Source organism: Littorina saxatilis, linkage group LG9 (assembly GCF_037325665.1).
Source record: "Littorina saxatilis isolate snail1 linkage group LG9, US_GU_Lsax_2.0, whole genome shotgun sequence".
Classification (NCBI taxonomy): Eukaryota; Metazoa; Mollusca; class Gastropoda; order Littorinimorpha; family Littorinidae; genus Littorina; species Littorina saxatilis.
In genome coordinates this window covers 55,485,561-55,503,622 of record NC_090253.1, presented here as the reverse complement: position 1 = coordinate 55,503,622, position 18,062 = coordinate 55,485,561, and the positions used below count along the sequence as shown (strand labels likewise).

The 18,062-nt window shown below is 43.2% G+C and overlaps 1 protein-coding gene across 1 annotated transcript in view; it reads right to left on the bottom strand.

Annotated features, from left to right (window-relative positions):
* The window catches only part of LOC138977277 (mycocerosic acid synthase-like), a 77,312-nt gene extending 59,704 nt beyond the window's left edge, over positions 1-17,608 (bottom strand). Inside the window, exons 1-5 of the mRNA XM_070350180.1 lie at positions 17,545-17,608; positions 10,453-10,670; positions 5,953-6,113; positions 4,904-5,107; positions 1,173-1,354 (exon numbers count right to left, since the gene is read on the bottom strand). Of these exons, the coding sequence (XP_070206281.1) occupies positions 1,173-1,354; positions 4,904-5,107; positions 5,953-6,113; positions 10,453-10,664 (759 nt within the window). The 5' untranslated portion in view covers positions 10,665-10,670; positions 17,545-17,608. The remainder of the gene's footprint in view (positions 1-1,172; positions 1,355-4,903; positions 5,108-5,952; positions 6,114-10,452; positions 10,671-17,544) is intronic.
* Positions 17,609-18,062: the final 454 nt, after the last annotated feature.

Below are 18,062 nucleotides of genomic sequence, written 5' to 3'. Positions count from 1 at the left end.
ATACAAAATAAAAGTGTAGGCACTACTGTGGTGTTCGCATTCTTTTTTTGAAAAATGTATTGAAATTTTGGTCAACATTCTTTGACCCTTATCAGGACTTTTGGATAGCATAACTTAGAATTAAATAATTAGTTTGTTCATCAAAACGGTGATTAAAATCACACTTTGGCAAAAAGATAACTGCAGTGTAAAAATATATACATAATTATGTTGTGTTTGGATAATAGAAACAAGCTCATAAGCCAAGAAAATCCGTTGTACGCAAATACGATTCATTAGGCTTGTATGCGTGTGTGTGTGTGTGTGTGTGTATGTGTGTGTGTGTGTGTATGTGTGCGTGTGTGTGTGTGTGTGTGTGTGTGAATGTGTGAATGTGTATCTGTGTGTCTGTGTGTATCTGTGCATGTGTGTGGTGATAGCATGTGTGTGTGTATGCGCACGCGTATGTGCGTGCGCACGCGTGTGTTTGTTTGTGACTGCATGGATTTAAACGATGGATTTGCTTTTGTACTCCTGTTCTTTTTGTGTCTTAATGCTTGTATTTTGGTTTTGTACATGTGTATAATAATGTCATTGTAAAGCGCTTGGAGCTTCTAGGTAAGCGCTCTATAAGTTTCCATTATTATTATTATTATTATTATTATTATTGGACCCCGTGTAGATAGTGGTCAAGATGTCTCCGTCTTTATTGACCTGGTAGGTGTAGAAGGGTATACTTCTTATTTTTTATGGGTTTTTTTTCAGGATTGCATGAAGAAGACACCGAGAAGAAGCTGACCGTACCTTCATTTCTATAATGGGAGTGTGAAAGAGGAATTGTTATAGTATACGTGGTATATGCTTTGAACATGTAATGCTTATGGAAGATCTGTGATGAAATCTTTGTGTTACGAGCCAAAAGACAATTTCTTTATGTTCCACATTCAGATTAATAAGTTGTATTGAATTGAATTGAATTGGATTGGATTGAATTGAACGGAATTGAATTAAATTGAATTGAACACCCACGAAATGTTGATACAGTCGTGTTTTTCTAGAATTATCTCCCTTCACGCGTGGGCCATTTTGGCGCGCTCTCGAAGGAACACTGACTGTCTCAATCTGTGAAAAAATGTTACACTCTTGTCAAAAATACAAATAACGTATAACATCTTTTTTTAAATCAAACTTACATCTTTGAGTCTTTTGAGGATGACCACCCCACACCCTTCGCCCCTCGTGTAACCATCGGCCTTGCTGCTGAAGGAGTGACACTGGCCGGTAGGGGAGATCATCCTGGCCTTGCTCAGGTGAACGAACACGTCGGGCAGGGTCAGGTAGTTGGTGCCTCCAGCGATCGCCATGTCGCAGTCACCTGGAATTAACGGGATACTATTAATGAGACAGATTAAAGGGTACGAAGACCCCAGTGGTCAAAACGCCGCCTGTATTTGAGTCGTTTTCGTCATTCCAACTTGAGCACAGGTTGTTTTGGGGCTTTTTACATTTAGTCAAGTTTTGACTAAATGTTTTAACATAGAGGGGGAATCGAGACGAGGGTCGTGGTGTATGTGTGTGTGTGTGTGTGTGTGTGTCTGTCTGTGCGTGTGTGTGTGTGTGTAGCCTGGGAATGATATCCCCGGATGTTTTTTTCTTTTTTTCGATAAATAGCTTTGATGACGTCATATCCGGCTTTTTGTAAAGGTTGAGGCGGCACTGTCACACCCTCATTTTTCAATCAAATTGATTGAAATTTTGGCCAAGCAATCTTCGACGAAGGCCGGGGTTTGGTATTGCATTTCAGCTTGGTGGCTTAAAAATTAATTTATGACTTTGGTCATTAAAAATCTGAAAATTGTAAAAAAAATAAAAAATTATAAAACGATTTAAATTTACGTTCATCTTATTTTTCATCATTTTCTGATTCCAAAAACATATAAATATGTTATATTTGGATTAAAAACAAGCTCTGAAAATTAAAAATATAAAAATTATGATCAAACTTAAATTTTCGAAATCAATTTAAAAACACTTTCATCTTATTCCTTGTCGGTTCCTGATTCCAAAAACATATAGATGGATTGGATTAAAAACACGCTCAGAAAGTTAAAACGAAGAGAGGTACAGTAAAGCGTGCTATGCAGCACAGCGCAACCGCTACCGCGCTGAACAGGCTCGTCACTTTCACTGCCTTTTGCACTAGCGGCGGACTACGGTCATTGTGAAAAAATGCAGTGCGTTCAGTTTCATTCTGTGAGTTCGACAGCTTGACTAAATGTAGTAATTTCGCCTTACGCGACTTGTTAAGACCTAGCCTAACCACTCATCTGCCTTGAGTCAAGCTGTCACCCCACTGACATACTGTTCGATTGGTTGAACATTATATTTGTTGTGATCTCAACCAGTCAGATCCAGCTTAATGGGCAGTTCTGGTGAGGTTATGCCCCCTCTTTCTTTCGGCTGGTAACTGGCGCCACCTCGCGGCAAGATCACACGAGAAAGGGAAAAAAACTTGCATTGGTCCCAAATAGCATATCGGTTTGGTAACAGTTCGTGTGTAAGTCGTGCATTGTATACGGTGAACAGACAATGGTCGATTCTGGTGAGGTTATGCCCCTTCTTTCTTTCGGCTGGTAACTGGCGCCACCTCGCGGCAAGATCACAGGAGTTGTCTCGCGTTATCACCCCAGAAGCGCTCATTGTCTTCTTCTCGTTCGCTTCTTCTAGACGTCCACTCCTGTAGCACACACGAATGCCGCCGTCTTTTTAAGGGATACCAGGTCGCCAAACACGTTTAATTGTTAATTCCAACCCAGGTGAGGGGCACCCAGTCTCGCGTCCTGCACTTCAGCCCAGAACACAAACTGCCCCCCCCCCCCCCCCTCCCCATAAAAAAATCTCAGAGCACAAATTGTCCAACCTCCCCCCCCAAAAAAAAAAAAAAATCTCAGAGCCTTGTCAGCCCAGAACACCCCCCCCCCCCCCCAAAAAAAAAGGAGTGTTCCCCTGTACAAAATTAGCCTAGCCACTCATCCATCTCAGGCACGTACGTCCTCTGGCTTGGGTCGAGCTGTCACCCGGATGACACACTTCCCTGTCCAGAAAGACAGCAAGAGAGTTAGCGGGATAAAAACTGTGTGTACGTATATAAGGGGGTTAAAGGCTGGGGGGAGGGGTAATAGTGTTAGTGTGCTGAAGTTGCGTTCAAGCTGGTGTGTAAGGGTCTTCATATTGCGTAAGTGCGACCTTGGGTTTAAGTGTGTAGAGGGAGGGTGGTGGTGTAAGGGGTGGTGGTCGTGTGTGTAAGTGCGTGTGTGTATACGTGTGTATGTAAGTGTGTGTGTGTGTGTAAGTGTGTGTGTGTGTAAGTGTGTCTGTGTAAGTGTGTGTGTGTAAGTGTGTGTGTGTGTGTGTATGTATATGTGTGTATGTATATGTGTGTATGTGTATGTGTGTAAGTGTGTGTGTATGTGTGTGTGTGTGTGTGTGTGTGTGTGTTGGGCGGGGGTAATAGTGTTGTTGTGTTTTTGTTAAAAGTAGGATATGCGCCAAAATGGCTGCGATCTGCTGGCCGATGTGAATGCGTGACGTATTGTGAAAAAAAATTCCATCTCACACGGCATAAATAAATCCCTGCGCCTTGAATATGTGCGCGATATAAATTGCATAAAAATAAAGATTAAACAAAATAATAAATCCCTGCGCTTAGAACTGTACCCACGGAATACGCGCGATATAAGCCTCATATTGATTGATTGATTGATTGATAGTTGCGTTTAGGCTAGTGTGCAAGGGTCTTTATCTTGCATAAGTACGACCATGCGTGAATGTGTGTAGGGGGATGAAATGTTACTGACCCGAGTTTTGCCAGACAGCCCAGGCGGGTGAAGGGGGAAAAAGGTTGTGCCCATGACCAAGGGGGGACCCCGCAGGTCACCTCAAACAACCTCATCTCACCTCATCCTTCGGTGGAGAACCAAAAGATCGAGGCACAAAAAGTTGAGGACATTTGGTCGAGGGTCAAAATGTAGAGTGCTTCACCTCAGTCACAAACGACTTACCTGAGCGGATGGTCTGACAGCCCAGGTGAATGCCGATGATGGAGGGGGAACTGGCTGTGTCCAACACCAGGGAGGAACCTCGCAAGTCACCTCACAAACACACCTCACCTCATCTCACACCTATCACCTCATCTCACAAAATCCTTACCTGAGCGGATGGCCTGACAGCCAAGGCGAATGCCGATGAGGTAGGAGGAGCAGGCGGTGTTCATGGGACCATGCAGGTCACCCCACCTCATCTCACAAAATCCTTACCTGAGCGGATGGCCTTTTTTTCTGTGATATATTGTATGCTATGATTTTTTGCAATGATGTTTAGCCATAGTCCGTTATACGCGTAGGTGTGCGAGAATATGTAAGCGCAGTGCTTTAAAGATGTCCATGTGGGAATGTGTAAGTGGGCGTAGTCGAATGTCCATGTGGGAATGTGTAAGTGGAGCATATAAGAATGCCCATGTGTGAATGTGTAAGTGGAGCGTATGAGAATGTGTAAGTGGAGCGTGGTCGAATGTCCATGTGTGAATGGGTAAGTTGAGCGTATAAGAATGTCCATGTGTGCGATGTGTAAGTGAGACATGGATGTGTTCATGACTGAATGCGTAAGCACAATGCAAGGAATGGCCAGAAAGGTATGTGGGAGGTGTGTTTATAACCTGCCCTGTTATATAGTGCTATATGTCTTATGTAAAAACAATGTCCTGTTTGTATTATTGTTATGTACCACGCCTGAATTTCTCTATGAGATAATAAAGTATTCTTATTCTTATTCTTATTCTTATGTGCTCAACACCAAGGAGGGACCTCGCAAGTCACTTCACACTTATCACCTTATCTCACCACACCTCATATCACAAACGACTCACCTGAGCGGATGGCCTGACAGCCCAGGTGAATGCCGATGAGGGAGGAGGAGCAGGCGGTGTCGAGCACGAGGGAGGGACCACGCAGGTCAAAGACGTAAGACACGCGCGCCGAGATGATGGAGTTGCTGATGCCGGTAACGGTGTAGTTGCCCACGTTGCTGGAGTGGGCCGTGTACAGCCCGCGGTAGTCCGAGTTCATGGCACCTGAAAGAATAAAACAGATATGTATACTACCCATCATACAAATAACTAGGGAAATACGATTAAGTGCAGATCATTGTGATGCGACCAGTTATTGTAAAACCGGTTTTATGAATGGAAAGGCTATCTATACCCCCTGCCATATTCATAAAACAGATTGATGGAACTTACAACACAGATACCCAAAATCAAAGATCCCATGTGTATTGTATTTCAAGTAACGCTGTTCCAATAAACCCACTTTTAAATTATTGCAAACATGTTTCTTTACACCCCCGGTATAGGGGGTGTGTATAGGTTTCGGTCGATGTGTTTGTTTGTGTGTTTGTTTGTGTGTTTGTGTGTTTGTGTTCGCAAGTAGATCTCAAGAATGAACGGACCGATCGTCACCAAACTTGGTGAACAGGTTCTATACATTCCTGAGACGGTCCTTACAAAAATTGGGACCAGTCAAACACACGGTTAGAGAGTTATTGGTGGATTAAAATTATACAAGCACTTATAGAGGGACACCCCCGTTGGTCAAAGGGAAATAACCATTCTCACTGCCACCAACTGAGAAGGTTATTTCCCTTTGACCAACGGGGGTGTTTTTCCTATCAGAGGAATTTCTTGTTTGGGCTGTTCTCTCCCTCTTGTGCTTATTTCTTCTACAAGAACAATGGTATGGACCTTTGAAGACCAGGGCTGAGTTTCACGAATCGAAACTGGGTGACACCCAAATGGGTGAAACTAAGCTGCGGGCTCCGATTGGTTGAAATTGAGATTTGTTCTTATTTCAACCAATCAGACCCCGCGGTTTGTTCGCACCTAGTTTCGCTTCGTACACGTCCAGAACACAAACTTACCCAAGAAAACTCCAGTCTTGGAGCCAGCAATCTGTGCCCTGGTCAGCCCAGCGTCCTCCAGCGCCATGAGGGTGCAGTCCAGCACGAAGCGCTGCTGGGGGTCCATCTGGGCCGACTCGAAGTCGTTGATACCGTACAGCTTGTTGTCAAACTCGTCGGACCTGTAAGTCACGAACATTTCTGCACGTGAAAATGTGACTGTACCGTTTGTTACTTAACTCGTCGGACCTGTAAGACACGGTCGTTTTTACAATAGAACATGTTTTACAACAGTTTGTTCTTAAATTCGTCGGTTCTGTGTGTGTGTGTGGGGGGGGGGGGGGGATTGGGGGCGGGGTGGTGGTTACACGAAAACAATTTCACGTCGGACCTGTATGGCACGAACATTTTAGCACATGAAAATGTGACAGTACAGTTTGTTTTCAAACTCGTCTGACCTGTCTAACCCGGAAGCTATGGTTGCATGTGAAACATGACTGTGACAGTACAATTTGTTGTCAAACCAGTCCGGGCTGTCTAACCCGGAAGCTATGGTTGCATGTGAAACATGTGACAGTACTGTTTGTTGTCAAACCAGTCCGGGCTGTCTAACCCGGACGTTATGGTTGCATGTAAAACATGTGACAGTACAGTTTGTCTTCAAACTTGTCTGACAAGCTGTCTAACACAAAAATTACGGTTGCACTTGACACTTGTGACAGTACAGTTTGTTTCCACACGCATCGGACCTGTTGTCACAACAGTTGTTGTTGCATGTGAAACATCTAACTGTACAGTTTGTTGACAAACTCGTCTGACAAGCTGTCGAACACGAGAGTTATAGATGCACGTATAAAGGCCCGGTCACACAAGCCAAAAATTGCGTAAACGCATGAATCACGCATAAAATTTGGTTGTGCGTGCTTGTCGATCGAGAATGTGACCATTTTCGCTGATTTACGCGATGAAAATCACCGATGAATTGCGCAAGAACTACGGAAAGATCACGCAAAAATCACTAGCAAACCACGCACTACAGCGCATAGGTACGCAAAGGTCCACGGAAAACCACGTATAATCTGCGCACTATCACTAATGAACTGCGTATGAATCGCGTATAGTTGAAAATTATGTGCTGGAAAGGTCTTGCCTTTGGTTATCCTCATATCGAAAATGATGCAGCTAAATTATCACTAGTTTCTGAAATGTCCTCAAAGGTTAGAGTTTCTCGCTACACACAAGATAGCACACTTACACACGCACCTGCATCTGACTGAGTTCAATAACCAATATAAAGGTTACATTTTTTTCCCGTGAGCCAAAACGAACCCAGGGGAAATGGAACCCATACGTCGGAGGTCCAAGCCCTATGCCAAGCGATTGTTGTGCCAGGTTCATATATTCAAAGCTGACCTTCAAAGGGTCGACTTTCAATTTTCTGTTTTTCTCATCCTTCCGGTTTTTGGCGGTTTAGACAACGAAGACGATACGGTACGGGCCGGTGTGATTTTGTTAAAGCTGTCTGCAGTGACGTCCATCATAAAGACTTCACGTTAATGCCCTGCATGACACGTCAAATGATACACCCTTTTGTCTTTGAAGAACACTGCGTTTATATATGCCATTGACTGGTTTTTTTGCTCTGTTACTCTGGAGTGCTCATATTTATTCTTGTTTTGTTTGCACACTAGACAAAACAATGTCCCACTAGGGACTGGGGTTTACTTTTGTCGAAACTGGTGACTAAGCTTGCGTGCGTACGTGCGTGGGTGTCTGTGGGGAGGGGGGGGGGGGGAGGGGGGCAAAGAAAGAGGAATGGGAAAAATATGAAACTAGTTATTTCGAAAAGGAAAACATCTGCTGATCATATTTGTTTGTTTGTTTGTTTGCTTAACGCCCAGCCGACCACGAAGGGCCATATCAGGGCGGTGCTGCTTTGACATATAACGTGCGCCACACACAAGACAGAAGTCGCAGCACAGGCTTCATGTCTCACCCAGTCACATTATTCTGACACCGGACCAACCAGTACTGATCATATTATCGGAGATATTAGATTGATGGAGGGAGGGGGAAGGGAAGAGAGCGAGAGAGAGGGAGAAGGAAAAAAACAAGTCGCGTAAGGCGAAAATACAACATTTAGTCAAGCTGTCGAACTCACAGAATGAAACTGAACGCAATGCAATTTTTCAGCAAGACCGTATACTCGTAGCATCGTCAGTCCACCGCTCGTGGCAAAGGCAGTGAAATTGACAAGAAGAGCGGGGTAGTAGTTGCGCTGTGCTGCATAGCACGCTTTTCTGTACCTCTCTTCGTTTTTACTTTGTGCGCTTTAATCCAAACATATCATATCTATGTTTTTGGAATCAGGAACCGACAAGGAATAAGATGAAATTGTTTTTAAATCGATTTCGGACATTGTATTTTAATCATAATTTTTATATTTTTAATTGTCAGAGTTTGTTTTTAATCCGAATATAACATATTTATATGTTTTTGGAATCAGAAAATGATGAAGAATAAGATGAACGTAATTTTGGATCGTTTTATAAAAAAAATAATTTTAATTACAATTTTCAGATTTTTAATGACCAAATTTTAAGCCTCCAAGCTGAAATGCAATACCAAAGTCCGGCCTTCGTCGAAGATTGTTTGGCCAAAATTTCAATCAATTTTATTGAAAAATGAGGGTGTGACAGTGCCGCCTTAACTTTTACAAAAAGCCGGATATGACGTCATCAAAGACATTTATCGAAAAAATGAAAAAAAGTCTGGGGATATCATACCCAGGAACTCTCATGTAAAATTTCATAAAGATCGGTCCAGTAGTTTACTCTGAATCGCTCTACACACACACACGCACAGACACACACACACAGACAGACACACACACACACACAGACACACACACAGACACACACACAGACACACACACACACAGACACACATACACCACGACCCTCGTCTCGATTCCCCCTCTATGTTAAAACATTTAGTCAAAACTTGACTAAATGTAAAAAGAGAGTATGTTGGGTGTGTATGTTTGTATGTGTATGTATGTGTATATATATATGTGTGTGTGTGTGTGTGTGTGTGTGTGTGTGTGTGTGTGTGTGTGTGTGTGTGTGTGTGTGTGTGTGTGTGTGTGTGTGTGAGTAAGCACGTCGCGCACGCATGTGACTTTCTAATATGGTATGCAGAATTTATTGTTGACCAGGTTATAGACCAAAGTTTTCTGTTACACAAGACAGCGGGCAATCTGACAGCTTGAGTAATTTTCCCTCGTACGGTATGAGGAACACATCAGTAATTCCAGGTACGTCTTGCTTTCCATTTATTTCCGTTTCTTTTATGTGCACACAAATGTTTTGTTACAGCCCACATGGCAAAAAACAATATTCCGTTAACAAAACCCACATATATGTGCATGTAAACATCCAATCATCAAACACACAACCACACATCACGGGATAGTCATGCCAAATAACACTGACAGGCTGACACCAACAGCACGTTCGACATAGATATCTCTGTGAGACGTAGGGTAAGAGTCGAACAAACAAACAAACAAACAAACAAACAAAGGCAAAATAAAAACAACACGACCTTGTACAACACAACAAAGCCTTGTACAACATAACACAACACAACAGAACACATCACACCCCTACACAACACAATACAACTCAACACAAAACAACACAATTTAACTCAATTCAACACAGAACAACAAAACACAACCTTGCACAATAACACAACACAACTTTGCTCAACACATCACAACCTTACACAGCACAACACAACCTAGCATAACACAATGCAACCTTGCACAACGCTAAACAACACAGCACAACACAACCTTGCACAACACAACACAAAGCAATACAACACAACACAACCCAACACAATATAACCTTACATAGCACAACACAACACAACACATCACAACCTTGCACAGCACAAAACAATCTTGCACAACACAACACAACACAACACAACACAACACAACAACACAACACAACACAACACAACACAACACCACACCACACCACACCACACCACACCACAACACAACACATAACACATGACACAACACACCACAAGAACCAACACAACACAACACAACAACACCACACCACACCACAACACCACACCACACCACACCACACCACACCACACCACAACACAACACAACACAACACAACACAACACAACACAACACAACACAACACCACACCACACCACACCACACCACAACACAACACAACACAACACAACAAACACAACACAACACCTCACCACACCACCACAACAACACAACAACACAACACAACACAACACAATACCATATTGTATAGCCCAGCACAACCCAGCACAACACAAAGCAACACATCCTTGCACAACACAACACAACACAACACAACACAACACAACACAAAACAACACACAACACAACACAACACAACACAACACAAAACAACACACAACACAACACAAATGAACATCTCAAACTGCACTGACTCGCTGACTAGACCAGCCCGCTTGACGTAGGTTTTGCCATGGGCCATGGGGTCGGGGTCATAGTAGGCGTCAGCGTTCCAGCGGGAAGGTGGGATCTCAACCACGTGGTTTTCCCCGTGTAGAAGCACGCGCCAAAACTCCCGGATGTTCTCTGCGCCCGGTACCTTGCAGCCGATGCCCACGATAGCAATTGCGTCATCGCTGGGTTCCATCTTGCCCTGAAATTGAATACAAATGTAAGTTGATAGCCTACATACGCCAATTTGATAAAGATGTGAATGAATACATCGATTAATTCATTAGGCTGGGACAGCAATCATTGCATTTATGCCAACAACAGAGCGTCACGGCATGACACACACACACACAGGAGCTTGTATCAAAGCGTGGGTCGATTTGTATTTACTCCTTCATCCTTACTGTGTCGCTACTACTTCTATTCACTTCATTCACTAAGGAACATTGCAAAACGTTTATCGCTCTTACAACATGTCTCCCTCTTCCCCAACCTCCTTATCGCCTTGAACTATTATGTTTTGGCGATAAAACTTTCTGACTGAATGAATGAATGACTTCTGACTCGGTGGTTGTTGATATTTTGCACGAGTGTGTGTGACCGTTTTTACACCGCCACTCAGGCAGCCATACGCCGCTTTTGGGGGAACCATCCTGGATATTTTCGTGTTTCTATAACCCACCGAACTCTAACATGGATTTCGGGATCTTTTCCGTGCGCGCTTGGTCTTGTGCTTGCGTGTGCACACGAAGGGGGATGAGGCACTAGCAGGTCTGCAAATAAGTTGACCTGGGAGATTGGATTTTCTATCAACTAGGCCATCGCGCTCGTCGCTGTGGGAATGTTTTCCCTCCTCTTCCCCCCCCCCCCCCCCCCCCCTGCCAGGGTCTTCCTGGGGGTTTGACGTGGACACCAACATTCATGATAATACAGATTAATATGGACATTTTATCATTAGAGTAAACAGATCGGTCAGCCATGACACAACATTTTCGTCGAAAACCACCCAGTCAGCTTCAGCGCGACAAGTTGCGAGCCGAAGCGAGACAGATAAGAGAAGAAAAGCGAAAGAAACCAGTATCGAAATGTCACAGGCAAGTTCTTTATTGTCAGATCCTACTCTTGTTTTGAGGCCACTAACAAATTAACAACAACAACCACTGGAATGTGAAAATGACACGCAACACACTAACAGTGACAAGGATCTTCTTTGAACTTTGCTTTTCGAGGTCAATTTCACTATTTTAGACCATGATTCTGTAAATGACCCAAAACCGTAATGTTCACAGTATATTCGCACTAGAGACAACGGCCATGCACACAGCTTAATGTTTCATCACCGGTTGTTATCCCCCTGACAACTTAATGTTTCATCACCGGTTGTTATCCCCCTGACAACTTAATGTTTCATCACCGGTTGTTATCCCCCTGACAACTTAATGTTTCATCACCGGTTGTTATCCCCCTGACAACGCTAGAAATGACATGCTATGACCCTGTTTGGTCTTTCAACCATCACCATCCATCATTCTGACAAGAGGTAGCCAGGTAGGACAGGTGTCGGCGTATAGTACACGACGACTCTGACGAAGACTTTTTACGGAAGAAAGTATATTATTATATAACAGCCGACGGGCGCAGTGGCGTAGTGGATAAGACATCGGCCTCCTAATCGGAAGGTCGTCAGTTCAAATCCCGGCCGCGTCCGCCTGGTGGGGTAAGGGTGGACATTTTTCCAATCTCCCATGTCAACTTATGTGTAGAGCTGCTAGTGCCTTATCCCCCTTCGTGTGTACGCGCAAGCACAATGTCACAGTCCGTGACAGAAAAGGCCAGCGTAGTATGTGATTTTTGAAAAGGAATTTACACTCGTGTTACCTGTATTTTTTGTGTGCGTGAGCGTTGGTGACAGGCGGGTGGGGTTCCCCGTGTTTTTGGGATTCACGGGTATTATGATTGTCGGTGTGAGGTGGGAAGGTGATGAGGCGTTGTCCTGTTATTTGGTCATCTCAGTTCACACCTGTAGTTGGTCGTAGCCGGACGGGGGTTACAGGGGCCGTTTTTCATAAGCCGTTGGGGGAGTGTAAAGTTTTGCGTTTAAAAGACTAGTCTGTGTATATCTTGTTACAAGGTAGTTCTTTATTTGCCGTATGCTATGGTTTGTGTGTCTGTTATTTTTGGTTGTGTTGACTTGTTCTGGTCAATCCTTTTTGAGTAGAGTTATGGTTCGCCATTTTTGTAAGAGCCAAACGGTGAATTTGTTGTTGGTAAAAATGGGAAACAGTTTTTGAAATTTTTGGAACGGAGTTTTCCGTATATCGATTTGTATTATGATTGTAAAATAGGTATGTATAGAGTTAGAACTTATTTGCTATAAGACATAAATGATAAGAAACTTATGGAAACCGAGTCTCCTTTTTCAGGCTGGTATTTGGGACTGTACACGTGGACGTGTCTGCCTGGGAATTCGGAAACGCCGCGATGGGGCGTACTGGTCGTTTGGAACCCTGCGGGGTACTCGGAAAGGATCCAGCAGGTAAGGGGTTCTAGTCCCTTACGTCGAGCACCATATCTGCAGCGGAGCTGTTGTGTGTGTGTGAAAGGTGTGGCACTTTGCGTGGCTCGTTGCTACGGGACCTTCCCTCACATTGTCGCTGGACAATCTCTGAACTTTTCTTCTTTCGTCATATGGACGACCTGTTTTGGCCAAAACTTCGAGGCGGAGTCGGGAGTCCTCCTTATCTTTCTGACGGTTAACAAATCGGACATTCTGTGTTGAACATTGCCTTTGTGTACCCCGTCTACGGACTGGAGAGATTTTTAAGCCGCCATTAGTATAATGGGGCTTACTGGATTTTGCTCTGTCTGTTTGTTTGTTTGTTTGTTTGAGGCGGGCGGGCGGGCGGGCGGGCGGTCGGTCGGTGTTTGTCGGGTAAGACTTGTATCTCTGGGTCAATTAAGCTCAAATTTCGTGAAATTGTTAGGTATAGGGTCAGACGGGTGTATGCAAAAAGTTACATTCCAAACGGTAGTCAAACGGAAGATATTAGCTTTTAACGCTTTTACAAACCGAGCCAGGGGACGAAACCCACTGACAGACTTATACGTTTGCGGGAATTCCCGCGCCCAGAACTCCGAGTTACTTCCCTTCTATCACTGACAGCATGCGTTGGATTTGAACTCCGGACAAAAACAAGTGTTGACCTTAACGGGGACAAGAAGCCCGCCCTTGGTAATATGGGGTGGGACATGGATTTTTGATCAAGACTTCATGTAAATCTCAAACACCATAGATCCTTCATAACGACCGATTTTTGAAGCATTATTCCGTAAATAAACAAATAAGTAGTGACGTCATTTGAACTACAGTCTACATGTGGTGGGTTGTGGACGACCCACTTTTGAATTAAAGAAGGCATTTTACTTTGTTTATTTCTATTTGGATGGCGTGGGTTGTGCAGAAGGATACTTTTTATGTTGAATACTTCTTTAGAAAGTATGGGCCGTTCATGAGTAATATCATTGGTACTGTGAAGGTTAAGTGACGCAAAAGTGTGTACGTCATTTACTTTGGAAAGAGGCGGTAATGAGTTACTTCCCTTCGGGTCTCGTTCTATCACTGACAGCATGCGAACATGCGTTGGATTATTAAGCCGCCTTGTAAAGGGTGCTTACTGGATTTGCTCTGCCTGTTTGTCCGGGTTTCAGGTGTTTGTTTGTCTACCATGTCACCACGTGTAAAGAGCTCCGTCAAAATTTTTTTAATTATTTATTAATTTATTCATTTAATTTTTTTTTATTAATTCTTTCTAAAATTTATTTATTTTAAAAAAATCTCCCTCCCTCTGTCTGTCTGTCTCCGTGTCCCACCCCCATACTACCAAGGGAGGCTTCTTGACCCCGTTAAGGTCAACACTTGTTGCTTTTGTATTTGATTTGTATTTGTATTCATGAGTGAGAGGGTTTAGTTAAAGAGCGAATGGGTTAGTGAGAGCGTTTTGGGTAGTAGAGTTTAGTGATAAGATGTTTGGTTAAATATTGTGATTAAATTTAAGTTGTTAAATTTGTGTTTGCCTAGGTCTGCACCTAGTATGGATGGTGGCACGTTTGCGTGAGCTTGTGTGCGTGACACACAAGACCAAGTGCTCACGGAAAAGATCCTGTTATCCGTGTCAGAGTTCGGTGGGTTATAGAAACACAAAAACACCCAGCATGCTTCCCCCAAAAGCGGCGTATGGCTGCCTGAATAGCAGGGTTGAAACGGTCATACACGTACAAATCCACTCGTGCAAAAACATGAGTGAACGTGGGAGTTTCAGCCCATGATCGAAGAAGAAGTATAACGGCCTAACGGTGCAAGAAGTGACCAATGAGCAGGACACGATGACAGAAAATATGTACCAACAAAAGTTGTCTGACCGGCACGGTTGGCCTAGTGGTAAGGCGTCCGCCCCGTGTTCCGGAGGTCGTGGGTTCGAACCCCGGCCGGGTCATACCTAAGACTTTAAAATTGGCAATCTAGTGGCTGTTCCGCCTGGCGTCTGGCATTATGGGGTTAGTACTAGGACTGGTTGGTCCGGTGTCAGAATAATGTGACTGGGTGAGACATGAAGCCTGTGCTGCGACTTCTGTCTTGTGTGTGGCGCACGTTAAATGTCAAAGCAGCACCGCCCTGATATGGCTCTTCGTGGTCGGCTGGGCGTTAAGCAAACAAACAAACAAACAAACAAAAAAAGTTGTCTAAGTTTGGCAGAAAAGTAGTAAATGTTTATTGTATCGAACTTTGAAGACGAATTTGGGAAAAGAAAGTTACATTACCTAATTGCCAGATACAAAGGAATTTAATGTAGATGTAGCTGTCACAAACTTGAAATTGAATTGGGAAGAAAAAATGGTGTTGATCGGGAAGATATGATATGCTAATGATGTTACATGAATGCATTGGGTGATATATATTTCATTTTGTATTTAAATGTCCAAAATTCAGTGCTAACAGATTTGAATACATCCCAAATAAGTATCTATCAGCATACCCTGTTTTCTCTTTGTCATGTAATGTCTGGAAGCAAAAATGTAAAGCTTCAATTAGCTAGAGCTATGCCCTAGCGTCGCGGCTAAGTTGACGTCCCAATGCGGACGTGTGACGACAGAAAGGACGGAACGTACGACACACCGAGACTGACCGCTCCAGTTGGGAATAATGCCCCGTGACCAAGTGCACAAATCACATAACTCTCCTGTGTCCGTTAACTTGGCACACTATAAATATCATTCCCCCCGCGGGTTAGGGGGAAGAATTTACCCGATGCTCCCCAGCATGTCGTAAGAGGCGACAAACGGATTCTGTTTCTCCTTTTACCCTTAAATGTTTTTTGTATAGAATATAGTCAATGTTTGTAAAGATTTTAGTCAAGCAGTGTGTGAGGAATGTTAAGTCCTTTGTACTGGAAACTTGCAATCTCCCAGTAAGGTAATATATTGTACTACGTTACAAGCCCCTGGAACAATTTTTTTGATTAGTGCTTTTGTGAACAAGAAACAATTAACAAGTGGCTCTATGCCCCCCCCCCCCCCCCCCCCGGTTGAAAACGACGTTAAACACCAAATAAGGAAAGGATACATATCATGTCCAGCAAATGTCATGCTTCTTGTGACCAGGTACAGTCCACTTGAGGGGTCAGCGGTCGACGTATTTTATAGTCACACCAACCCAATTTGTTCGTTTGCTTTTTTGTTACATTTAGTCAAGTTTTGACTAAATGTTTTAACATAGAGGGGGAATCGAGACGAGGGTCGTGGTGTATGTGTGTGTGTGTGTGTGTGTGTGTGTGCGTGTGTGTGTAGAGCGGTTCAGAGTAAACTACTGGACCGATCTTTATGAAATTTGACATCAGAGTTCCTGGGTATGATATCCCCAGACGTTTTTTTCTTTTTTTCGATAAATGTCTTTGATGACGTCATATCCGGCTTTTTGTAAAAGTTAAGGCGGCACTGTCACACCCTCATTTTTCAATCAAATTGATTGAAATTTTGGCCAAGTGATCTTCGACAAAGGCCGGACTTCGGTATTGCATTTCAGCGTGGTGGCTTAAAAATTAATTTATGACTTTGGTCGTTAAAAATCTGAAAATTGTAAAAAAAATATTTTTTCTATAAAACGATCCAAATTTACGTTCATCTTATTCTTCATCATTTTCTGATTCCAAAAACATATAAATATGTTATATTTGGATTAAAAACAAGCTCTGAAAATTAAAAAATTAAAAATTATGATCAAAATTAAATTTTCGAAATCAATTTAAAAACACTTTCATCTTATTCCTTGTCGGTTCCTGATTCCAAAAACATATAGATATGATATGTTTGGATTCAAAACACGCTCAGAAAGTTAAAACGAAGAGAGGTACAGTAAAGCGTGCTATGAAGCACAGCGCAACCGCTACCGCGCCAAACAGGCTCGTCACTTTCACTGCCTTTTGCATTGCATTCTGTGAGTTCCACAGCTTGACCAAATGTAGTAATTTCGCCTTACGCGACTTGTATATCTTTCTCTTTTCCTTCGGTGTCTTGCTGTCTTTGAGATACCACATTTTTCTAAGTCAGTGGTGGCTCTGGGAGTTTTAAATACCAGTTCATGTACAGGGTGACCCCATACATACAATTTATCAAAAAAATGAAAAAAACGTCTGGGGATATCATACCCAGGAACTCTCATGAAAAATGGTACAGATCGGTCCAGTAGTTTACTCTGAATGGCTCTACACACACACACACAGACACACACACACACACACACAGACACACACACACACACACACACACACACACACACACACACACACACACACACACACACACACACAAACACCACGACCCTCGTCTCGATTCCCCCCTCTATGTTAAAACATTTAGTCAAAACTTGACTAAATGTAAAAACGACCAAAGCACTTTTTTTTCATTAAAAACACCAGTACAAAGAACAATACCATCACCCAATTACTCAAATCAAAGAAATAAACAGCACACAAAATTACTTCAAATACATTAATTTGAAAAAGAAAATAGTTCTTACGTACGCTTTTTCAAGACACCGACACACTGACAAAACAATCCCCCAAGACGCACACAATCCCGAAGAATCGCTATCAAGCATCAACCTGTTCATTGGTTTTATATAAGGCTACGACGCTACTTTACATAAGCCACATCTCAACAGACAGTCCTGTGATTAAAGAGGTAGAGAGGCCAGCATTACAGCTCGTGCCCGACCGGCCTTGACACACTTTGTCAAGTCAAGAGAGGTCAACCAGGAAAGCCAAACAGTGGTTGTGTCCCCTGGTATTATCAATATGAAGGGAAGTAAATAAACTATGGAGCCAATGTTGGGGTTTGGCCCCTGTTCTGAAAACAATTCCTCCACCCCCATGCACGTACACACACGCGTACAAACAACAAGTCGCGTAAGGCGAAAATACAACATTTAGTCAAGTAGCTGTCGAACTCACAGAATGAAACTGAACGCAATGCAACGCAGCAAGACCGTATACTCGTAGCATCGTCAGTCCACCGCGCACGGCAAAGGCAGTGAAATTGA